This window comes from Manis pentadactyla, chromosome 5 (assembly GCF_030020395.1).
Source record: "Manis pentadactyla isolate mManPen7 chromosome 5, mManPen7.hap1, whole genome shotgun sequence".
NCBI lineage: Eukaryota > Metazoa > Chordata > Mammalia > Pholidota > Manidae > Manis > Manis pentadactyla.
In genome coordinates, this window is record NC_080023.1 from 136,772,533 (window position 1) to 136,799,374 (window position 26,842).

Below are 26,842 nucleotides of genomic sequence, written 5' to 3' on the forward strand. Positions count from 1 at the left end.
TCATGATACAGTGATCTAATAACTGCTACTCAGGTCAGGGAAAAATAAAACCCTCAAGATGAAAGCTTGCATTGCAAATATGTTTATAGTTTCTACACAAATTTCACTGTAATATACTTTCTTTGACAGTGTGCTGGGCCAGTATTTCCTCTGGAAGACACTGTTGTAAAAATGAGTAATGATTTTCCTGGGAATGTTCCCTAGCATGATGAAAGAACTGAAAATAATTAAGTTGACAAATCTGGCCAGATTGAGATGCTTTATGCTTTTCATTTTAAATATACTTTCGTTGGTCTTTGCTAGGAGATTTACATCTGCAAAATCCACCAACGGCTAAAATTCTGACTAGAGATGAGATGAAGCAAAAATTTCAGATACTCATATAGAAAGAATTGATCATCGTAATATTATAATATTATAATATATTTTAAGAAAATGTAAGATAATGTATTTCCTAAAATGTTAAAACAAGACATAACTGGAGAGAATCCTTACACTGGAAGAAAATCAAAGGTAACTATCTAATCAAATTGCTCATTCCTGATATGTGCCTCCTAACTGATGAACAATTTTACATATATCCAGCCTTGGGTCACCAACCCTTCTGCAGTTTGCATGATGAATGAAAATTCAGCATTATGAGATGTTGAGAAAAATTCAACCAAAGTGATACAATATTGTGATATTATTTCTCCTCTACCTAAGCATAACATTCATGTTCATGACTCCTTGCATTCCATGGGACGTAACACTAGTCACATTAATTATAATTTTTATGACATCCATATCACACTAAAAGAAGCAGAGAAATTTAGATGCCTGAGTTCTAGAATCAAATTTTTAGAAAACCTGTGCTTAGCATATTGCCCAATCAGAAACTTAGTTTAACTTAAACCAATGGTTCTCAATTCAGTCAGACACAACACTGCCTTTTTATAAAAAATGTTTTGCAAAGCCCTCTTGACTATGCTGAAATGACATCTATGAATAGTACAACTCACCCACATACACGAAGCAGAAGGTGTCAGTGTTCAATCACATCTCCCCGGAACTCATCATTCTAGGACATGCCCACCCACAGGTCCTCCAGTAAACACTGTTGAAGTGATTCTGCCTCAGGGCTTCATCTCAGCCTGGCCAAGTGACAGACAGGACATGCTGGGGAGTTAATACCCCAAGAGTAGCCCTCAGTCAACCACAGGTGAAAGTGGGAGATAAATGGCCCAGCTCTCCTCATCCCTCAGATGGAATAACTTCTAGGCATGTTCTAAGTGGTCTCCCAGAACTGCCCAGCAGGACTGAGCATTAGCTGCCCACAGTGATAATACCAATCCCTTCCCTCTCTCACTTGCTCACTCCTCTGCCAGTGCTTCCTGTCCTAGCCTCCTAAATAAAGTAGTTGTACAGAAATCATCATTTTAGGGTCTGCTTCCAGGGGAACCCAAATCAAGGCAATGTGACAATTTATAAAAATCAGTGTAGTGCCATAGTGTAATAGGAAAGAGATATAAAAGGCAATGAGATAGCAAAATTCTATTTCCAACATGTAAAGACTCAGGTATGACTACCTATTGCCTAATGTAATACATAATGAATTAAGCAGCATATAATTAAGTGCTCAGATAGTTGCTTCCCTACATGGGATCACCCTGAATAGAACATCCACAAATGCAGACTCAAACAGGTATGATTTATTACCAACTACCATTAAGTTGCACAGACATCAATGGCATGATTTTCTTAGGAATTAAGTAAAATTTAGAACAAACTAAGTACAAACCTCTCAATTTTCATGGTAGTTCAATAATACATGGAAAGCCAAAAGGCTGTTTTTATGTACTGTGCTGTTTACAAATAGGTTTATACATACAACGGTCCAGAAAAATCATAAAAACATTGTGTGAAATAAGGGACATTCTCTCAGTTAATGCCTGGTCAGCCAGCCCACATGTTGCAGCATGCCTGACCCTGCTCACAAAATGCTGTGGCACCCCGAATTGTTATGACTGCCCCAAACAGCCTCACAGAATCCTCCCTAAAGGGAAGTACTATGTAGACCCATTGATGTAGGGGGGAAAATGACATAAAACAGCAGAGGAGAGGGAAAGGGACAGTATAACAGCTAAAACCACAGGATTTAGACTTCCTTAGTTTATATCCCACCTCTACTTTTTATTAGTGGTGAGATGTTAGTTTGCATATTGTCTTTTGGCTCATATTTCTCACCTACAAAGTGGAAGAAACCACCCTCTAACTCAGGATTGTTCTGAGATTAAATGAGTAAAACACAGTGCCTGGCACAAAGTAAGAATTCAAAAATATTCTTATTACTTTATTTCACATCTAAATGACTGATCTCTCTAACTTAAACCATCTCTCGGATGTGGCCACTGGAAGATACAAATTGCACAGTATATGGAATACAGTTTAGGTATATAATTGTAAGTTCCACAGTCACAGTGTGTGAATCTAGCTTTATCCTGTGCTTTCCCTCCCCTCATCTCTGCTGTCCACTCTTGCTTGCTTGTCATTCCCAGGATGAGAGTATTATTTCAGATTTCATACCCCTATGCCCAATTAGGAGATCTTATAAAAGTGAGTGTAGGGAAGGAAAAAAGAAGGGAAATTCTTAATTTAGCCTTTTTTCTCCCTCTTTGACTAAATCAAAAGAACACAGAGAGCTGGCTAGAGAATTTGAATAACAAATGAGATGATGTATGGGAACGCACTGTCGTAAACTATAAAGTGAAGCACAAATGTAGAAATGCTTATGCTCTTGTTATTTATTAATAGCATCATTAGTCACACAGCTGTTAGAACTCCAGCTAGGAAAGACACAGAGACTTAGCTTCATTCTTTATAAACGCGGTAGCTGAGAACCAAGACTAGCTGTTGCTTAAAATGAAATGAGAAATGAAGATCAAAATGGCGGCTCTGCAGAAGAGGGTGCTTTGAGATGGAGAGCCAGCTGGGTAACACTCATAATCAAGTTAGTCAGAGGAGCAGAGGTGACAGATTAAAGGGTCAGCTTTTTAAGGGTGCACAAGTCTTCTTGAAGAAGAGACTGCATTGATTGATGTGGCCTGTAATGGAGACTCAGATAATGAAATAAAACCAACATGTAAGAATTTGAGGCTGAGAACTCATTGCCATGGCAACCCTCACAGAAGGGAACTTGTATAAGAAAATAAGGTTCACTTGACTATGCCTTAAAATGAAAACTTGTAGCACAGTGAAACAATTAAAGGCAGAATTCTAAAATTGCTTATTGCAGCAATGCTTAGAGGTAGCCCTGGAGTTGCACGCACACCATCTCTTCCACTGGAAGCTATTACTCCTCAAAGTCTGTAACTCATGGAGAGACAATCATCTAGCTTTGAGGGATCTCTACTGGCACAGGGTGTTTCGTACCAATGAAGATATATAGTTTTCTTTTCCATTTAATAAATCATCTGTCATGACACTCATCTGGGCATCACACATTATTTCAACAAACACCCAACTTTTCATTGCCTATAGTAATTATATCAAACTACCAAATTCATGTATCAATCATTAGTTATGCTTCACGGGAAATGATTTTCAACTAGAATCTGGTTTATATTTACCTTGTGATCATTTTAATGAAAACATCTAATATTATTGACAAATATGAATTTATGCCTTTTCACTGATACTCAGAGAAAAAAAAATTACCATCATCATTTTGAATGGCTTAGATCAAGTTCAAAAAATTGAACCCAGTGGTAGAAATTTGCCACTGAGGAATTTAAGATCATACTTTAAAAAAAAGAGATGCAGGTCAAGAACACCTTATAAAAATCCTTACCTCTCACCTGAGGGTTTCAGCCCCAGGCAAGTTCACTATGGACTCAGTGAGACTGATTAATGACAATGGAATGCTGGGTGTACAAGGGGGCTCATACCAAGCTTTATTCTCACAGCAGGAGGTCAACGGCTAGACCCGCATCTGCCTCTGCCTCTGTTTCCAGCCCTGGCTCAGCCTCTGACAGAGGCTCTGCTCTCCCCTCCAGCCTTCACTATCCTCTCTTCTCTCTTCTGCTCTCCTCTTCAGGCTCCTCCTTAGCACCAGGGGAGTTCTTTTTATAACAACATGGGCAGTAGTGGCTTATTGTCAATGGGTATACAAGCATGTGCCTGCGCAGTAGGCTAAGTATTACATTATCGCAAGTATACAATGGGTAGATTGGATTAGGATCAGGTGAGAATCCTGGCCATGGAAGTTCCATTTTCCCTACACCTTATAAAATATTTCTATGCTCACTTAAATGGAAACAATAAAGACATCATGATATACAATATAATATTTATGCTGTCATAATACCTCTGCATCATTATTATTAATTTCCATTTACTCACTCTTGTTCAGTAGGGATTTTTCCTCACTACCTTCAACTCTTCATCACTCCTGAAGTTTCACCAAGATTTTCGTGGATATGAACAATTTCCATTTGTACACTTTAGGTAATACACATTCTGTATCAGGATCTTCTGTATATATACAGCCCTCCTCCACTCCCACAATACACTTTTAATTTTCTCAGGACATAACAATGTCCCAGAAATCAAAATAATTTATTGTTTGACTTAACCAGAGGCAATTTTTGACATCTACCTTTTATCTTTTCCAAGGTTTTATTGAGAAAATCTGCACCCTCCTTAACTCTTCTTCCCATGTTTTCCTATTTCCATTCCTAGTTCATTCTATTTCTAATTATTCCCTAAATGGTGCCTTACCTTCTTGTCCATACTGGAATCAACATTCTCCAGGTTGTTCAGGATGCATACAAAGCAAACTTGTATATATTTGAATTTTGCCCAAGGGGAACTCTTGTTTGGAGGAAAATAACTGAATTATATTTGCAGTTAGAAGGAATAATGTGCTTGCACAAACTAGGTCTAGGAAACCTGGAAGACTGATCAGATTTTTCATTTGAAATACTTTATAGTGAGAGCAGAAGGAGAATCACGATTAAAATACTAAGTTTAAACATTCCTCAGTATTAATAAAGCTGTGCTGATTAATAATTCATAGAAGAGACATGCCACTAAAATGAGCCATTAATTTATTAATTTTTAAAAATTCCTTTACAACTTAAAGCAAACATATGGATGTATTATGAAAAAAGGCACCAGAAAGAATGGTTAGAGAAGAAAAAGGTAAGATAACTTTCTCTCTTAAATTAATAAAAGGAATATTATTTTTCAAAGTGAAAAAAATGATCTACAATACATCCCAAAACCAAATAACTACCTTATTTCTAATTATGTGTGACAGTAACTCCTCCCTCTTTATTTAAAACCTATCTCCCTTTAGCAAAACTGGGAAGTGAATGAAGTTTTTTCTATTCCACTTTTTCTTTTTCTCCCAACCTCCCTTCCAACTCCCTTCCATTTCTCCTCCTCCCTCAGGCTGAGGTGCTTAATACTTTTATCATCTTCTAATTTATTCAGCCAAAGTGAAAAATAATTTGACAAATTTCTTCCTATTAAGGTATTAGGAAATTAATTATCTCCAGGTCTAATGAGCATTTGCATTTTAAAGGAAAACTGCAGAAAAAGGACAATGTCTGACCATAATAAATGACTCATTAACTATGGGATTTCAGGCATCTGTGGAAAAATATTTAAAACTGATGAGAAAACTAGAGCATACTCTCAAATCATAAAATGGATATGATGATTTTGTCTATTTGTCTGGATGGTAGGAAATTTGAGATAAATTATATATTTGAAGGAAACCATTACATCCTCCAGGTCTTAGAAGATACCTAAAGATGTCTTAGTATACAGTAGTCTTGTTAATATTTATTAAGTAAATACATGATCACACTATTTGTTTTACCTCCAGGAAAATTTTGAAGAATATTTACTTTGGGGAGACTACAGAGTACACATCTTTGCACATATCTCTGACCTCTCTGTCATGATCCCAAAGCCTTTGGTTTAAATTTGGCAGAAAAGTGATGCCCATCAAATATTTCATTTATTCATAGACATTTCTCTGGTCCCCTTGCAGATAGGAATGGTTATGTGAGTAGTTCTGGCCAGTGAAATGGGAGTAGAAATAATGTGTGTCACTTGTAAGCTGAGACAGTAAAAAGTTCACACATGACTTTGCAAAGTCTGTGTTGTAGGGCTGAGGTGGCTGTCAGTTCCAAACAGTTACAGCTATAGATGAAGGAAAGTCTATAAATCTGAGTTCCTGAATGTAAGCCACTGAGGTTTTGAGGTTATTTGTATTTGCAGCATAGCCTAGTTAATCCAGAGCAATAAATAGAGTGATGTATTCTGATTATGGCATTTACTATATTGCCTTACAGTACTTTGTTACATATCTGCAACCCCATCTTAACTAGTTCATGTTAACTAGTTAACCCATTCATTTTTGTAGCTTTGTTGTAAAACAACACATAGTGGGAGACACCATAATAATAATATAAAAGTGTTCTTTGAAAAGTTAAAAACTTAGACTACAAATTTAAGACAGTGACATGTTATGACAAGTTAATCTATTTTGATCCAATTCAATACATTTACTGAGAAATAAAGCCTGTGGTATGCTATGTGCTGAAAATATAGATATGAGTAGATAATATTAATAATTGTATTAGTGATTAGGAATAAGGTAATATTAATAATTAAAAACATTAATTGTTTAAATTGTCTAAATAAATATATTATGAGGTATTAGAAAAAAATATATTGTCTGTTTCCTCTGTTCCTGGCACAGAGCTCCTAAAACCCTGTAATTTCCTAAATGATAAGAGCACTAGGAGCATCTCTTTTTCTAATATTTGTCTTTGACACCATCCCTCTAACAGGATTCCTAAAACCCTTATAAATTCTGAAGTGATAAGCACATGAGGAGCATATTTTGTTCTAATGAGGGAACTGTGGGTGGGCTCCTGGATGGGGCTGGTCACCAAAAAAAACCACGACATGATTAGGACTTAGAATTGTCACTCTCACTCCTTGTCCTCTTGAGAGGGAAGAAGGGCTGGAAGTGTAGTTAACAACTGATCATGCCTACTAGAGAAAGCCTCCATAAAACCCCAATTGTATGTGGTTCAGAGAGCTTCCAGTTGGCAAACACATCCACATCTGAAGATGTGACACACCTCAGCTCCGCAGGGACAGAAGCTCCTATGCCCAAGGCCCTCCCAGACCTCGCCCTGTGTGTCTCATCATCTGACTGTTCATCTATATCTTCTGTCATATCCTTTAATAAACTGGTAAATGTAAGTAAATGTTCCCTTGAGTTCTGTGAACTGCTCTAGCAAACTGACTGAACCCAAGAAGGGGGTGGCCAGGACCTTCAGTCTATTACCAGTTAATTGGTGATAAGCACAGGTAATAACCTGGCCATGTGACTGGCTCACAAGAAGAAATGCACAGTTGGGAAGAACAAGGTTTTTCCCTACACAGGAGAAGGAGATAATTGAATTTTTACTGTATAAATACTCTAACTGAGTATTTCAAATTATTTATTTCTGGTTTGTAAACATCAAGAAACAATATGACAAATGTCTAGAGGTCAGTTTTCAGAATAGACATCAAAGCAAAAACTATTTCAATCTCTTAAATTTGCCAAATCATAAAATGTGAAAATATTTTATACTTGAAGTAATATCGCCAAATAGTTTAATAGAAAGTTACATTTTTTCCCCAATTATCTTACATCCATTATCTTAACTGATCCTCATAATAGCCTCAGGAGTCAAACACGTCTGTCTGAGATAACAGAAGTAATTTACTGATTCTTTGTATGTGGAAATAGAGGCTACAAAATATCGATATGACTTGTCCCTAGTCACACAGTGATAACTGGTAGAGCAAGCACTACTATAGAGTTTATGAGAAATTTTCTTTAACATGTATATAAATGAGCTCAAGTGAAGTTTATTTTCCATCTTAACAACTAGGAATTCTATATTAACTGTCTTTCCCCATCTATCATGATAAGTCTATAAAGTACAAACTGGTATTATAAAACACACATCCAGTTTAATGGCCTTCTAAGACTTGCCCATTTCAATCCAAAAAAAATGAGGATTTGATGACATAGGATTATTTTTAATGTTTGTCAAGATCATTTCATATAAAGTAGAAAGCCCTGTTTCCTCCTTTATAAGGAGGAAAGAAAGAAAGGAAGGGAGGGAGGGAGGAAGGAAAGAAAACAAGACTTTCCTTTTTTATGAATAAAAGACAAGACATTTGATGATAACTCCTGTCAACCATGCCAGACTTTGGTGATTAGTTTAGCTGGACATTTTGACTCACACTTTGCTGATATTTTTTATCTCTATCTTTGTTTACTAATATTGGAATTACATAAGTTCAATACCACCTGCTAATATAGTACCAAGTACTATGTAATTAACCCCTCAAAATCATCATCAAACATGTCAAAGTAGGACCAAATCCCAATTCCAGGAAGATGAGAGTATTTCTTCAGATCACCCACAGGCCACCACTTAACTAAGTCCATAATTCTTCCACTCCTTGCCTAAAGGTAGCACCTGCTAACAGCAGATATGATTGTTTTAGGATCATCATAGTTAGGGATTTTTTTTTTCTTATTAAAAGGATGGGTGTTGTTTTTATACTTTTTCTAATAGGGTAGCCTCTTATTACTATTTTTTGGCTTAACATAAAAATTAGAGATGCCAGAGAATTAATTAGCAAATTCTCTTCAGGTCTCAAGGTCCATATTTCCCAAGCTGGAAACTGGTATAATATCCATTTTTCTAAGCATTTCAGCCATTTACCTTTTTAAATCAATAAATCATATGGACAAAATTTTAATTATTCTCTGAATGTATACCCCTGTTTTGATTTTTCTTATTTTCCTGTAGAGAACAAAAGTAGCCAACTGGTTCAGTAACTGGCTTTGCTCCATTCTTTTTGAACTTCAGCTTTCTCCTCTAAGACAGAAGGGGTCTTACTTATTGATTCATTTGCAAAGAGAAAATTTTTAAAAATCGAAGAGTGAAATAAAATATTGAACTCCATTAATACTTATGCAAAGATTTGAAAGGTAGTATAATCGGATTGCAAAGTTTTCTTACTTTAAGTAAAACCTCACCAGTGTACATTGGTAGAGGCACTTCATAATTATAATCATGCGTGAAAAGTCCAGAGACCATCCAGGGTTCTCTAAATGTGTCTGACTCTCAATGCCCCTTTATGCAAATATTAAAACCTTCACTTTTGTGAACCCCCAAGCAATGCTGATCCAATCAGACTGATAAGAAGTCAACAGTTGATCTTCCTGCCCCACAATTTCAGCAAGGTTATAATCTATGTGAAAAGACCCAAGAGATTCCACCCAAATTAACTTACTATTGAGTATTTACACTCTCATTTTTCTCATAGTTTTATTTGCCTGATGTAATTGAGATGTAATAAATGAAAGACATGCTACAAAGGAAAAGCAGGTGAATAAATACCTCCAAATCCAGCTAGAGGAGACTTCCTTTCATCTCTGCCTACTGGTAAGGAAATAGATTAGATCCACATTTTTTTAACTCTGTCTAAATTGATAAAACTTAGAAAGGATGTGGCATACCTAGCTACAGAGTATTAGTTCAGCAAGAGCAAAATAAATCTAAAAGAATAACAGCTGTCAAGTTAAAACACACACACTTATTTCAAAAGATGATGGCAAAATGAAGAGAAGAAAGTATAGATAGGTAGCACCTGTTTACAACAGCTATGATTGTTTTAAGAGCATCATAGTTAGGGACATTTATTTTTCTTGTTAAAAGTTGTTTTTACACTGTTTCTAATAGGGTAGCCTCTTATTACTATTTATTGGCTTAACATAAAATTAGAGATGTGTAACATAAATATTAGAGATGGTTCCAGTTCTGGGATTCTAGAGTTTTAAATCCCAAAACATCATAAACAATTTAGCATGTATTTAGGGCATGCAAAAGAGTATACATACATGACAACCAATAAACCACATCACTTACTAAGATCCTTAAGCTTAGTTTTGGGAGTTTTGGAAATGGTTTTCCCCCCTTATTTTGGAGAAAATTGATTTCCAAAATATAAAGGCTGAAAATGAATAAGAAATAAGGAACATAAAGGTACTTACAACCGATCGGACGTTATTTTCTTTCACCAGCTTTAGAGATGATTTATAGCAATTGGCAAGGTCGTCCTTGTGGGAACCATTAATATGGCCTCTGGCTATTGGCCCTACGGTATGGATGACATCTGTAAATGCAAAAAGAAGGCAACACAGGATAAGCAAGGCATTTTTCACTTTTCACATAATTGGGGCTTTATTTATTTTAGGTATTTGTGTTGGAGCCTAGAGACAAGCAAGCTAAGAAGTACTGATAATACAAATTCTTCTCTGGTACCAGATTTGAGACAACCCAGCCTCTCAAAGTGGAAAATTTCCTGGAAAGGTGGTAATTGTGAAAAGGAATATCCCCTACCAGTAAATTGTTCTATCGTTACTGGTTAGATCCCAGTGAGACAGATTATAATAAAAGATGTGAATAATTGGCAGACTGGCAAAAGACAAATCCTCAGTGAGAAACAAACTGAGAAATAATTGCCTGCAAAATGAGCATTCTGAATTGACCTTGGAAGAACCAATGTTATATAAATCCCATCACTTGCCTTGCAAATAAAATAATAATAATTTCAGGCACTGTACATGATTAAAAAGGGCAAAATTCAGAAGACAGGCAAAAGAGTATAATAGTCAGTCATAACCTTAAGAGGAATCGTTTTAAAGCATCTCTACCAATTTGACAGTGCAACCTACTAATCCTCACATATACAAGGTATGCCAGGGATAACAGTCCCAAATAATTCCCCTGTTTTTTAACTTACTTCTGTTTTTTAACTTACTAAAACTTTTAAAAAGTAATCGATACTTTGCAATTGGTATTTATATTAAGACCAAAAATTTGACTTCTTTGTGCATATAAAACAAGCCACTGTGGTATTCTTTCAATATATGCACATATAACAGTTTTATATTTAGGAACATGCTGAAATAGGACTGTATTAATTTTAAAGTCAATAAAGATTATAAGAAGGATCCCAAATTTTAACCCAGATCACTTGAAAATTCCTTATAACTACTGCCTCCCTTACCTTTAATCTGGATTATTAACCCATTGCATTGGTGGAAGTAACAACTAACCAACTTTGATCAAGCAAATCCGGTCCAATTGGAATATTATATTGAAGTGAAATTATTTGCTTTGGCTAATCAGTGGCACTTAATTTCAATAACCATGACAAGAGAGTAAGAACACATTACAAAAATGAGCCTATGGAATACTTTTAAATTGCGTATGAAATTTGAATAGCAGAAAAAAAATCACTAAGGGAAAAATCTTGATTGCCTTAGTTAAATGTCAAGAGTAGTTGATAATTGAGTAAGTCCCCAAAACTTTTATTTCAACTTTTAACTCTGAAACAGTATTTAAGCCCTTGCCAGATAATAGTAAAGATGATAGCTTGTGATCAAAATAGGCAGAAACATCACCAGTGAGTTCATGCAGATGTTATTTTACAGGCAAACTGGCTTTAAGGTGAGAACCACTACAATATAAAAGGAGAAGATCAAGGGGGATTTTTATTGTAGTGAGCAAAAAAAAAAAAAGAGCACACAGTAATATCATTTTTTGTAATATTAGTAACAAGGATGAATTGTATATATTGAAGCACTGTAAGTCTATGCACCCTATGTAGTGAATTTTATATGAATATTTTACATTAGCTTCTATTTTTAAAGGAATGCCAGAATACATGAAGAAGGAAGATTGTACTTAGCTTTACTTTATTTTCCCCTTGTGCCCAGATATGATAGTCTAAATCCCCTCGTGAATACAAATGGGAGAAAAGCTTTAGAGTAACAGCACAGGGTTCTACAGGGCACCATTTCCCAAAGTGGGTGCAGTAAGATATAGGTTTAAAGGTTAATTACATTTGGGAATCTGGGTGAAATTAAGTCAAATCAGTTACTTTATTGTGTGACTTCTTGGGATCTTGGGACATTTAGTATGCTGCAGTGAGTTGTGAACCACCATGAGCAGGACACAGAAACCTCTGGTGCCAAAACATATTTAAATATTGAAACTTGTGTTTTACAGAGCACCTTAAAGGACTAAGTTTACACAAATTAACCTTTGGGAAATGTTCCAGGGCAATTTTGTCACCTCATTGCCATTGTTGAAGGTGAAGTCCATGGCTTTTCCCTCCTTTCCCATTGCCCCTGTACATCAAACACTTAGCACGTAAAGGAATACCAATATGTGACCTTGGTTTCCTTATTAAGGATGAAGATCAAGAGTAAGTGCCTGTTACCTCAGGTCATCGAGATGTGTCTACTGAGCCAAGGAAAAACAGGGCTTAAGGGCATTAACAGAGGAAAGGAGAGAGAGAGAAGCCCAGAAAAGAAGTAAGTAGTGACATAATAAACTTTTCTTTTTCCTTTAGCCATCATTGTCCACATAACTTAAATGAAATTCATGAAAAATTATTCTGTGAATTTCTTCAGCTCCCTATTTAACTTAAAGTCTGAGAACAAGCAGCCAATAAATGGGGCTCTTCAACATCAAAATATGGATCTCTGTATTTTATGCTCTATATTAAATTTACAACATCCAAGATCAAGTACTACTATCAACCAACACGATGACATCTTAGATCCACAAAGCTAAGAGGTGAATCAGTGTGAGGATTGAAAGTCAATTTTTTCCACTATTTTAATTGTTCACAGTACTTATAAGTAACTCTTCCACCCTATGAAGTTCCTCTTTTTCTGTTACAAAATTCAGTCAGGAGGCCTGCATTCTAATTCTAGCTGGAGCCTGACTGACTTGTCAGTTGCCCCAGGGAAGTGCTCATTTCACTGGTCTCTGCTTTGGATTCCTCATCTGTAAAACCAATCACTGCTTAGATGATCTCTGTGGTCTCTTCTGTGCTGTGTGGCATCATTAATATTTAATCTTGTAATGGAGACAAATAGAGTATAGAATGATGCCTGATCCTTAAGATAGTACTAGGATACTTTTTTAACATCAAAAATATTATAGATATCTTTCACAATAGTAGTTTCAAAATCTATTGATTGAGAACAAGTTAGAGACAAACAGCTATTTTGACTTCAATGAGGCTTTGCGTTAATTTACATTTTATTAAATACAATAGCATCTTCATAGTGAACATATATATATGTGAGCTACATGTATTCAATTCACAGACAACGCTTTCTCTTGCACATGACTTTGTGGATCCCCTGGTATAAATAAGATAATATAAACAGAGTGTTTAATTTGATGTCTTATGCATGCAGGAGCTCAAGAAATCTTAAGTATCACCAGAACCAGAACTCAAGACATCTTGAACACATAGACAAGAATGATAATTGTCATCTCTGCTCTGGTGGCAAAGAATACCAGACTGTAAGTCCTAAGATCTGTCTATAAGTCAGAAGTGCCAGATTTGTTACTAACCACCTGTATGACCTTGGACAAGTCACTCTCCTCTTTGAGTTTCCTCTACAGAGCTAGAAGAGGGAGTTGAATAAGATGGCCTCTAAGATCCTTTGCTGTTCTCAAATATAATTCCTCTACATGCCAATTAAGAATTGATCTATAGATTCTATGTAGTCTAATTCATTCTTGTCCAGATAAATGAGTTCATCTTCTCAAACTTCTCACAGTTCAAACTTCTCAAACATGCTTATGAACACAGCATTAATGTCCCCATCCCTGGAGAGATATCTATCCAAATTTCAAATGTAGACTCCTTTTGATTGAATAGTTCTATTTCTAGGAAAGTATCCTATAGACAGTATGCTTATTCATATGCAAAATGTCATCATTACAGGCCATTCACTGCAACATTACATATAACAGGCAAAAATTGGAGACAACCTAAATGTACATTTAGGTAACTAGTAAAATAATTGTACATTTATACAATGAAATATTTTGCTTCTGTAAAAAGGACAATGAAGTTCTTTATGTATGGATATGGAATGATATCCAAACATATTACTAAGTTTAAAAAAGGCAGAAAAAGTATGATTAGCATACTACTATCAGTGTAAAAATACCCCACAGGTGTAGGAAAGAAGATATGTCTATTTTAGCTAATGCCTGCATGAAACATGTTTGGAAGGATCAATAAACAATAACAGTGGTTACCTCCTACTAGGGGAGTAATGAAAACTGCCAAGATGAAGGCAGATATGAGAAGGAGACTTTTTATTGTTTGCTTGTCAATTTTTTTCTGTTTAAATTATGTGAATGCATCATTTATTAAAAAATAAAGCACTGAAGAAAGGAATGTATGGTTTATTAAACCATGTTCCTGGATCCCATCTACCATATCCCCACAACATACAAAGATTGTTACTGTGCTTTTCAAAGATGATCTTATATCTCAAAAAATATGAAAATATTCTCAAATAACAAAAATATAAAGGATTTAATAGAATGACCAATAGAAATATCTTTCCTAAATTTTGATACTCTCAATAATCTCTTTATAAAAAAAAAATTTTCAGACTAAAGTAGGGGTTTAAATGGTAGACAAAAGGGTATTTTTCTCCTACACAGATAATATCTATCTTTAAAAGTTTATTATAGTTTAAATATGGAAAGTGGGTGCTACATACATTCCAGTGGGAATTTAGTAACAGGATATACTTCGCAGTAACCAAAGAATTTGGAACAATAGTCAATAATTCTTAGAGATGAAAAGGACAATATGGAAAACAATCCATTTCCTTTTATTCAAGGGAACCAAAGAGGCAGAATAATATGCACAAAGTCACAGATCAATGTGGGGGAGGGGGGAGGGGCACAATATCATGATGATTCTGATTATGAATAAACTTTTCCCAGGGTGACTACCTGTTGAAGGAAATGGCATACAGTTGTATATATACATTTTGGCATGTTTATCATGAACCCCATTACTTTAGCCTCTTACTTTGTATGCAAGCAGATTCTGGTTAGTTATTGTTGTGCAAAAAGTTGCCTCAAAACCACAGTGACTTCAGACAGTAACAACCATTTTATTATTTCTTACAGTTTCTCTGGGTCAGAAATTCTGAGAGGACTCAGCTAGGGGGTCTGGCTTGTGTCTCCAGTATGGCTGCAGTCGGGCCATAGCTGGCAGTGGAACGGGAGGGGGTGCATGGGCTGTAGCAGTTAAGGGGTGTAGGCACTGCGCCCTTTCTGGTAACCTCAGGGGCTCTCCACTGGAGCTAGTTTGGGTTGCCTTGCAACCTGGCAGCCTTAGTGACCAGACCGCTCACATGACAGCTCAGAGCTCCAAGAGCAAGTAGACCAAAGGTGGCAGCTGTTGTTCCCCTTTGTAACCCTGCCTTGGGAGTCATCCAATATCACTCCCACTAACCCTGTTGGTTGCAATTGTCACATAATCTCACCATTTCAAGTGGAGACACACAGACCCCTGCCTCTTGATGGGAGGAGTTGTAAGGGGTGCATGGACATATTTTAAAATGATCACAAAGCTCATTTGATTGAATCTATTTCCATGCAGTCACTATAGAAAACAGTATAGGGTTCCTTAAAAAATTAAAAATAGAACCCCTATATCCAAGCGGTTCCACTACTGGGTATTTATCATAAGGAAACAAAAGAAGGAATTTGAAATGATACCTACACCCCCATGTTCACCGCAACGTTAGTCACAATATCCCTCAATGGATGAGTGGATGAAGAAAATATGGTGTACACACACACACACACACACACACGAAAATTATTCAGTCATAAAAAAGGAAGCCCTGTCATTTTCAACAACATGGATGGACCTTGAGATTATCATGTTATGTGAAATAAATCAGAGAAAGACAAATACTGTATATCACTTATATGTAGAATCTAAGAAGAAAACAACAATAACTCTCCACCCCAGAAAAAAAACAAAAACAAAAAACAAACAAAAAAACCCTGAGCTTGTAGACACAGAGAACAGATTGGTGGCTGGCAGTGGGGATCATGTGGCAAAACTGGATGAAAGTGATCAAAGGTATAACTTCCAGTTATAAAAATAAATAAGTCCTGGGGATGTAGTGTGCAGCATGGTGACCACAGTTAATAATATTGTCCTATATATTTAAAAGTTACTAAGGGGAAATCTTAAAAGTTGTCATCACAATAAAAAAGTCTATTTCCAGTACTGAGTTCTCAGACCTATTTTCTTAATAAGTCAACTGCTGATTTAATAAAAATCAGAGCTAGAGAAATATTAGAATATGAGATTAATGCATTTTAATTTTAAATACAATCTAATTTGGGAATCACAGTGTAATTATAGCTCCTATATAGAATTGCCTGGCCCAGCACTAGTTTTGTTGTGTCTTTTGTCTTAAAAACTGGCAGTGACTTGGTGGCAAAGGAAAGGACAGGGACGGCTGTCCCAGAATCAGCACCATCCCTCTTTGTGAGCAATAAAAATAATGCTATTTCCCTGAAATGTCCAACTCCACAGTCAAGAAAGGACAAGCAGCCTTCACACATTTGAAGCTCTTTCTTGCACAACCATAGAAAGCTGAGAAAACAGCAATGCACTCTGTACATTTAATCAACATTTCAAAAGCAACCCCTTGAAGAAGTATGGAAAATGAGATGGCAGGGCCTTTGTGCTTTATCAGGCTAAAGTATGGCAAGACAAATGAAACCTGTTTTTGCTCATCTATTTCTGAAATCAATCAGTCTCTAAACCAGCTTTTTTGTTTTGAAGCTGTAACCACCACCTTGAGCACCCCCCGCCTCATGCTATTCTGGGGAGTGAGTCTGAACTACATGAAGAAGAAGGGTAGGATGGAAGGTTTTCTTTGAAGGGGATGCAGGTGGGGAGCACACTTTCATTTTCGAAAGTGTAAATTGAAAAATGTGTGATTGGAATGCCAAATAAATATGGAAAGCAGCAGAATTATTTACAAAGATTTAATCAGACTTATCTTTGGCAAAAGAAATGCAGCAAAAACATTCCGTGAAAAAAATATTAGCATAATGAATTTCAAAACAAATGAGAGGGCACACATAGGTTGCTTCCATCGTTTTCCATTTGAGGAGCAACTGTGCTACATTCAAACTGTTAATGAACAGTCAGCCCAAGTGTAGAATCAATTACATGTTGCTTTCATTCACTCCACTCTTGTATTTATAAGCATAATCGGTCCATCTAACAGACTGCATAATGATGCTGAGCCCTGTCAATCATATTCAAATTGCATGAATTTTAAAGAGAAAAAAAAACAATGCATGGAATTAAATTGATTTTCTTTTCTAAAGATACAACCACATTTCCAAGCACTAAAGGTACTATTTGTAAATCTTATTGGCCAATTTATATGATAAGCACCCACCAGTCTATGACCTGAAACAGAATACTTGAAGTTCAGTTAATGGGAAATTGAATTACCAACTAACAGCATTACAAAGTAAAAGCTGCCTTTTCTCTCCATATAGATCAATGTTTTCATATACACATTTTCAAAGCTTGTTTTTATTATATTTCAAGAAACAATCAATTGTCCATAAGATGTTCCTTTTCAATATGCAGCAGACATCAGTTAGAATGTACTTCAACTATCGCCCTGCAGCAGGTTTTGAAGTTTATATTATTCTCTCATACATTTCTTCAGCTGCCTGATGGATTTCTTTCCATGTTCAGAAAGACTACAGGCATTCGACTGTTGGAGTGAGTGTGGGATAAACTAGCATTTACAGTGTTATTTTCTAGTCCATTTTCCTTTGAGTCTGTGAACTGATCCTGTTTTTTTTCAATGATCTTGGTTATAAAAATACATTTGGTTTACCTCTCTTAGCCTCTTTGGCACTGTGGTTCTCTAAATAAGATGTCAGTGTCCAAGGTTAAATACCCAGTATCTACACAACCTTTGCACACTGCAGCTGATAAAAAACACACAGAATGCACTGTCAGAGCTTGAATGAATATATACAGCTCAGTTTGAGGCCTGATCCCATTTTTACATGAGACAGTGCTAATGTTGCCACGTTTTGGAGATTATGTGCTGACAATGTTTCATGCTTCAATGACTTTCAAGTTGGAAGGTTTTAAGCTTACATTGTGAGGTTTAAGTTACCAAATATTATTTGAGCAGTTTCTGGATAGAAGATAACCAAAATGTTATCCTCTATATTAAAAAAAAAGAAGAAGGAAAGGGCAAAGCTGGTCTTTAATTGTTCATTAGCTCTCCGTCTTCTGCCAAAGATCTATTTAAGGTTGATCCTATTGATGAAACTGTGTCCTGTTTCAACTGGACCCCTACACATAAGGGTCCATCTTCAATAACACAAATTGAAATTCATTAAAATGGATATCCTGTGGTCAGCCACTTATAGAATCTCTAAGATTCCACAGGGTTTGGGGGATATTTGCATTACAATAGTGTTATTTCCAACATAGAGGGGTCTCAGAGAGACTGTGGGAAGATGAATTATGTGCAAAATTCCAACATTTAACATCATTTTAGAATGACCCAAAAGAGAACACATCCTAGAAGGAAGTGAGTCAAATACATGGCATTTCTAATGCTTCAATAGCAGGGGTGAGAGGAGGTGGAGGTCCAGATAGACAATATGACTTTTTCAAAGAAGATAATAATAAGGTCTTTGTTCTGGTTCAAGGGATGGTCAATGATTTGCAGCCTTTCAAGAGAGATGCAAAACCAGTACTTTATTAAGACAAAAGAGGAAAGTAGGTTTTAAAAATCCTACGAAGTGGGTAAAAATAAATGGACATTAGTCCTCACTGCAAGAGTAATTCTACAGATGTGGATCATAGGCTCAGACTGAAGTGTGCAGAGTGCTCAACGTCAAGACGTATAGGCCGATACTGGGGTTGTTTGTCCTCAGCTTTGCAGTTCTCTCGTCACAAGTCTGGACAAAAAAATACCCTTCTGCGATTATCCACTCAGTCATTAATTCTGTCCTTTATTCAACAAATATTTATTGAGTATCCACTGTGTGCCAGGTACATAGAGTAATTGCTCCATTACAAGCAACAACAGGTCTTACGCTTTGCTGACACTAGGCCTTTCCGGATGTCCACAGAGCACCTCCATCTTTGTCTTTCAAAGTCCTTTCCAGTCCATGAAACCCAAAGAGGATTTGCATTCCCTGAAGATGTGACCATTAACCCCACTACAGGAACTAATTTTAGCTCATTTCTCCTCTTCTGGTCTCCAATATTACCTATGTTAGATGACTTATATGACTTTTTAACATCAGCATTTTTGTACATAGTAAGAATATTCTATGAGTTGGGCAATACAGCATTCTGCCTGAAGAGGCAGGTTACTTCTTGTCACTGGAGGCAATCAAATATGACCATATATGCTCCCAGATTCTTTCTAATTCTGCGATATTACGATTCTGTATTTCCTGCCTTTATGTAGAGACACAAGGCTTCTGATGCAGGGCACATGACAATCTGTCTGAGTCTCCCACAATGCCAAGAACTTTATGAGAATAGTCGCTTAATGGGTAATTAGTGAATTTGTGGATGATTAAATAAAAGTTGGCCCAATATAATCAATTTAATCAGAGATGATATACTGGATTAGAGAAAACAATGTGATAGAATGGAAAGTCCACACTGAACAAGCAATGGAATGTAATTATACTGGTTCAGATCATTCAACATGCATTTTTGTAGAACTGAGAATGTGTTTCTTCACAGAAAAACTCAGCAAACCTGATCAAAGATTTGCTAATAATTACACTACAGATGATAAAGAGACTCTAACACCACACTTCTCTTTAACAAAAGCTATATGATTCCTTTCCAAAGACTTCCAACAGAGAAAAATGTGTAGTGAGGCCTTTCCTTTTTTTTATTTTTATTTTTTTGCCAGAGATCATTAAATAAGTTATTTTTTTAAATGTGTCATTTCCCTGATCTGCATATAGCTCATTTTAGAATAAATGTACTTTGTTCTAGAGATTGGTTTTGGCTCTCAAATAACAAAATGGAAAATGGCAGCTGTTCTACATTATCTTCTCAAAAATTAATGGGATTACTGTTAACATTTCTTTAAAAAATAATGTTTGGCTTGCTATCTTTAATAATGACAATGGTAACAAAGGATAAACCCCTTAGACAAACTGATGGTGTGTCTCAGCTTATTTACCAGATTATCAGCGAAAAAAAAATGACATTTGGGTGTAATGAACCTAGTTCTCCATCAAAATAAACCAGGTTTAATTTCTCTCTGAGACTAGTGCATTCAGAGGGCAGTTCTGGACTACAGCCATTCACACGTTTATACGTGTGCTCTCATTTGGGTTCTTCTTCTATTGTCTACACATCCACAACAGGCCCTACACCTAATTTGCCAAAGGAACACTTCTATTTAGAAACCCAGATGAAAAGGACAAAGGAAAAAGAAAATGTATGGAAATTTCTATACTATGAAGTTAACACTTTTCATGCATTCACTTACACAAATTCAATATGAAAAAGGGGTGAAAGAGGGGAATGGGAATATTTAAATAATACTTAATAACAAGGATAGTTTCACAAAACATTTCCACAATGAATGCCCGCTCTAGAATGAACATCAACATTTGGCTTATATTGCAGCACTCAAGAAGCTCAGTCTCCATTCCCACCTGCCTCTCAGATGACTGGCTTATTGTGAATGACAGGAGCTGTTTTCAAACCTTTTGGGTTCAGGACCTCATTACGCTCTTAAAAACGACTGAGCACCTGAAATAGCTTTTGTTTTGGTGGGTCAATTCTATCACAGAAGAAAACAAAAGCATATATCATTTAGTGACAGGAAAATGCTATTATCACATGTCATGTAGCCTCTGGAAAACCATCATATACTCAGAGAAGGAGAGTGAAAAATATAAATAATCCCTATGTATTATTACGAACATGATATTGACCTCACAAACACCTTCAAAGAAAGGTCCTGAGACCATACTTTGAGAATTGCTCCACTAGAGCTTCTTGCTATGCAGATCTAGTAATTAGATATAAATATTTCCTTTTCTAATACAGAAATGGACACCATTAACTACTTCATCTGGTCAAGTTTGAAGAAACACCTATCTCTTTCAATTGTGTAGAGAAAACCAGATGTACTGGACTTGTTAAGAAAAGGCATTTCTCTGGGACTTTTATGTGAGTTAAGGGATTTTTAAAAGAGTAATCTTAACTTATGCAGTTTTTATCTTTTGCCCAATCTTTAGAATCTAGATTAATTTATTTTTCCTCTTCTGTGAAGTGGTGATCAGGTCGTTTAAATGCACCGACTTCTTGGGAATGGAGAAGTGCTTCTTTAAAAGTGGTCTTCAAGGATTCAAGGAAAAAGGTCTAAGGTGACTGCTATCAGATCAGTTGATTCTAGTAAAGACAATGGCGGGAAAAACTTTCTAAGCAACAATTCTACAAGACTTCACAGGCTACAGCAAAGAGGGATCCCTAAGGATCATGAAGAGAAATCACAACAATTGTTTTATTTCCTCACACTCCCTTCTTTACAGAATGAGTTGGAAGCTCCTAAAAGAAAGGAGACCAGCTAACATTAACCCAGCTTGGCAGGAATGAGAAAGGAGGGAGATAATTAAGGAAACTTAAAGGTGAACTGGCAAACTTTCATGATGGTTTCAAGGTGGGTGGGAGAGAAGAGAGGGAAGAGGCTTAATTATTCAAAGTAACTTCAGTCTGGGTGACTGAGGGGATGGTAGAAATAGGGAAATCAGAAGAGCAATTGAGGCCTGGATTATTGTAGTGCTTGTCAAGCCTTCTGAAAATCTAGATTTAACATAAAAAGTGGGACAAGAATAAGAGAGGAATTAGTAAGAGAAACAAAAATTATACATTTGAAGGTAATTAATTTTCCTGTATCAAGGATGTCTTTCCCTCCCTCCCTCCCTCCCTTCCTTCCTCCCTTCCTTCTTTCTTCCTTTTTTTAAAAAAATTTCTCTCTCCTTGCCTATTTTGGATCTGGCATAGAATCACTGAGGGGAAGAGAATATATCACTGAATCTTTCAAATGTGATTTACTGTGAGACTAAGATTCAAAAAGGTCAACGTGTGTCTCTACAAGATTATTTAGTGGGAACCATTCGTGTAAAAACACTCAAAGAAACCAAGAGACTTTTCATAGTAATTCAGATGACAAGAATAATGTGTTTGCCTGGAAGCTTTGATAATTAAGTAATGAATAGCATGTTTTAAAAGAAAGAAACCCCTGTAAAAAAAAAAATCTGATGTCCAGTATCATTGTGTAGGCCAATGAATAAAAAATTGATTTTTATTCAGAAATGGGGTTGTGGTTGAGATGATATGACAATATGGCTGAAGAGGCACTATGGTGGGAGAAATAAATGGAGTAAAAGAACGGACAGTTTGGCATGAGTAGGAAAATAATGATATTACAGAGCATTCTCTAGAGATATAAGAAAGAGATGGTCACTAGAATATGTAATTATAAGCAGACAGGGCAATATCAAGAAAGAACAGATAAATAGATCTTAATACCCCAAAGGAAAATCCCCACTCATCAACTGGGTCAACTTGGGAAAATTACTTTTTTTACTTCCATAAAGAAGTAAAACACTAATTTTTACTTCTCCAGTTTGTTATGGGTAATAAATTATGTATATTACATGCAAGAGCACCAAGCACAGTACCTGGCATCTAGTAGGTGATGCATTCTGACTTGATTGTCATTAGTACTTGCACATAATTGTATTCACAATGTACATAAATGGGATAATGATGAGCTTTTCCACAATTAACTAGAATTTAATCATTACAATCTCAAAATTCATAACTATTCATATTAACTGATTATATCAGAATTTTACATTTTACTGGCTTCTTTGCTTCAACAATACTTCTTAAATCCCAGGTCTTCTCTTTCTTAAAATCTTTTTTTTTTTTTTTTACATTATATACTTGAGTAATTTTTTCAGAGATAGTCCATAGTAGCTGGGCATTTCTAAGTCACTGGACTTTCAAATGCTTTAGGTGTTCTTATTTTGGAATGTTCGTTTTCTGGCATATATGATTCTGGATTCAGATTACTTTTTCAGTTTGCTTCATTCTCTTCTACCCTGAGAAAAAGCCATTTTGATTTTTATACCTTTGAAGTTAGCTGGGTTTCTTTTCCTTTGCAGAAGTTTCAGGAACTTCCTATTTATCCTTGAGAATCTGAATTCTGTCTAGGTTCTTTCAGGACACATATTTCTTTTTTTCCCTTTTAATTATGAAGTTACTCTTGCTTGTACATTTTATCCATTTTTCCAGAACTCTTAATAGATGGGTTGTATATGTCTGAGAATACATTTCAATTGTCTTTACTTTCTCTCAAATATTTTCTCTGCTGCACATTTTCAAGTATTTTCTTGACTTATTCTCTGGGTCAGTAAGTTAGTTTTCAGATGTTTCTTTTCTGTTATGCATTCTTTCATTTGAAACTTGTTCTTGTGCTAACTTCCAAGAATTTTTATTTCTCTTCCTCTCATAGAATATATTTCTCTAACTTCTACACATATATTACATATAATCCTTTTCTCCACCAACTGTTGGTTATCTAGGGTAAAACTTAGTAACAGTGAGCTTTTTGTGGATTTGAAACCATTTAGTGTACAACTTCACCCTTTTTCATGATGCTTCTATAGCTCTATACAAACTAGATGTATTTTCATCATTTAAAAAAATTTTTATTTCTAATGCAAATAATCCTTTGGCAGGGTATTCTAATAAGAAAAAAATTAGTAATATTAATTGCTAACTGAATCATACATTGACGTTTTAACATGTAGCTAACAATTGGGTTGTAGAAAGTGCTAAGAATTTCAATTTTTTTTCTAGTGTGAAAAGGTATTATTTTACTTTTTTAACATGATAAAACAGACTATGCTTCCAAGGTGAAAATACACACACACAGAAACACAGTGAAAAAAAGAATATATTTGATATTTTCATGACTCAAAACATATCCATCCACACCACTCTAGCTATTTCATAGTTCTTAAAGAATTGATGACAACATTGTTCCAAGTCAGATCTACTTCAGACCCCATTTTTATAAATATTATACACTTTATCTTGAAATGGATTACATGTTTATCAGAAAACAATAGTGCAAATTTGAAGAGTTGTTTAATGTACTAATTATTACACATAAATTGCAAATCCTCTTTAAACCTCTTAAACTAAAAGGGGTATTTATTTGTGCCCTAAACATTAGAGTTATATCTTTGTTACAAACTTAGCTGTCCAGAGATATTTAAAGCAGAAACACATCAAGCAGCTGGGTTATCTTCCTAAGTATCTTTGCTGTGCAGCATTTTGAATGCCCAGAAGACAGTATCAATGACATGTTCTAATAGAATTTTACGTTCTACCATTTGTTTCATTCTAAAACACTCAGGCCTTAGTTCTCTCTATTAGAGTAAATGAACTTCAAGAGTGTGTTTGTCACTTCTGTGCAAGAAAGACCCTAAAGAACAACAAAATTAATCTTTCTAATGGAATTGCCATTGACAATTTTATTGATGGAACAATAGTAAAGTTTCTGAGGATTAAATGAAATGTGCTGCGCTATTTGTCTTTTAATGTTCTTATTAATTGGAGACAAAGAGTCATAAGGCACACATAAATGCAACCAATTTATAGAATTTCATAAAGACAACTTTAGACCCTTTTTAAGTATATAGTGTGGGCCTAAGAATCTATCCATGGTCTAAGAATCTATGGGGTGCTCTCAGAGTCCTCATTCAGGCTCTGAAAGTCTATGAAATGCCATATCCTGCAGTTGTGGAAGCATATGTTTGGTATTCCTCTAAATGGTTCAGATAACCACTGAAATCACCACTGGCCTTGGCACAACCAGGGAAGGATGAAACCATTTTTGGTCCTAGCCTGGGAGCTGGAGAAAGCACAAACAGTCAAAGTGCAAATCAAAGGGTTTTCCTGGAAAAGAAAATTCTCATTGAAGTTTTCTTGTAATAGAAAGAGCATCTTCCTTCTTAGGCTGGTTGTATTTGTAGCCTCTGTTAAACCTGGCTCATCATCTCCTTCCAGTGGAAGCACTTAGGGCCCACCAGAGCTATAGGACCTCTCACCAACCACTTACTTTTACTAATATTCTTCTTCATTATTCTCTATGAAATACTTATGCCAACTTGTATGAATGCCTTCACTTAAGGAATAAGGCTTAGAACAAGAGAAGCCCATACACTTGACATTCCCTAGTTGACCCCATGCCAAAGGATGGACCCTCCTTCACTTTTATGAACTTGGCTTACCATGAATGTTCCCACCAAGCATGACCTTTGTCTTTCTTAGAGTTCTTGACTGGAAAAGAAGTAACTGAAGGCTATTCTTTGGCACACAGACCTTCCTGTAGATACTGTTTTTGGCTGCAGCCACACTTTTACTGTGTGCCCTAACTCAACTCTGAACTCTTGCTATGTCAACAAACCACTGCTTCCTTCTGCACCTCCTTAGAAATCTGGGTCAGTGGTTTGCAAACTTAAATGCATCCAAGTTACTGGGAAAGCATGTTCAAACAGATTGTTGGGTCATCCTCCCAGAGTTTCTGATTCAGTAGGTCTGGGATGGGGTATGTTTGAGGATCAAGAATTTGCATTTCTAACAAGTTTCCAGGAGATCCTGATGTTACCAGTCCAGAAACTACATGTTGAGAATTACCAAACTAGATGAATAGTGGCAGCCTGCAGCTCTCTTACCAAAATTTTACCCATGATCTGACACTTCAGCTTGGACTCATTATCCAACATCCTGACCTTGATTTTGACAACTGGATTCACATACCAATTGTGCCCCCAGCTATGATCTTTGGCTTACATACTGTGTTAAAGACCTTGTTCTGTTGACCTGTGTGGCCTCTTCTGGCCTGCTATACCTGGTTTTCATGCAGACTACTAATATATAGTCTTAAATATTTCCATATAGAAAGTTCAAAAGCAAAACTTGTCTAGTCTTTACTTTAGTTTTCATTAATTACAGCAAGAGCTGCAAGGAAAAGCACATTTTGGACAAATATTGTAGTAGGAAGAGTTCTTTCTGGATTAAATTTCAACAATAATGACATTAATTAAAAACATTAATGCCATTAATTGACACTTTGATCAAAATTATTTAAATTACGAGAAGATCAGAATGTTTGTATACTAGTTTTGAGAAGAAAAGACAAGTTAAACAAACCATGCTTGCTGGTAAAGAATAAGCAAGCCAAACTGAAGAAGAAAAGCTAAACAGGTAATTCAACTTTGAATAGATGCAAGCAGGGGTCAAAGGAATTAAGAAATGGTTGGATAGAAGATAAATGGCCAATAAGTACATGAAAAGATGTTGCAACATCTTTAGTCATTAAGAATATTCAAATGAAAAGCGCACAACAAATTACCAATTCATATTTACTAGGATGGTTATAATCAAGACAGATAATAACAAGTGTTGGTGAGTATGTGGAGAAATTAAAATCCTCATACACTGCTGGTGGGAATGTAAATACCACTTTGGAAAGCAGACAGGTCCTCCAAATACTAAACACATAGTTACCATATAACCCAGCAATTCCACTCTTAGGTAACTAGAAGAACTGAAAACATATCTCCACACAAAAACTTATACAGAAATGTTCATAGCAGGAAAACAACCTAAATGGCTATCAACTGATGAATGACAAAATGTATACTCAAACAATGGGATATTATTCAGCCATAAAAAGTGATTGAGTACAGATACATGCTACAACATGAATGGACCTTGAAAACATTATGCT

The 26,842-nt window shown here is 35.8% G+C and overlaps 1 protein-coding gene across 4 annotated transcripts in view; it reads right to left on the reverse strand.

The window, feature by feature from the left end:
• MACROD2 (mono-ADP ribosylhydrolase 2) overlaps nt 1–26,842 on the reverse strand; it is a 2,035,411-nt gene that overhangs the window by 788,377 nt on the left and 1,220,192 nt on the right. For all 4 annotated transcript variants that reach the window (XM_036892150.2, XM_036892149.2, XM_036892151.2 and 1 more), the window contains exon 6: nt 10,127–10,248. In XM_036892150.2, coding sequence (XP_036748045.2) covers nt 10,127–10,248 — 122 coding nt within the window. The remainder of the gene's footprint in view (nt 1–10,126; nt 10,249–26,842) is intronic.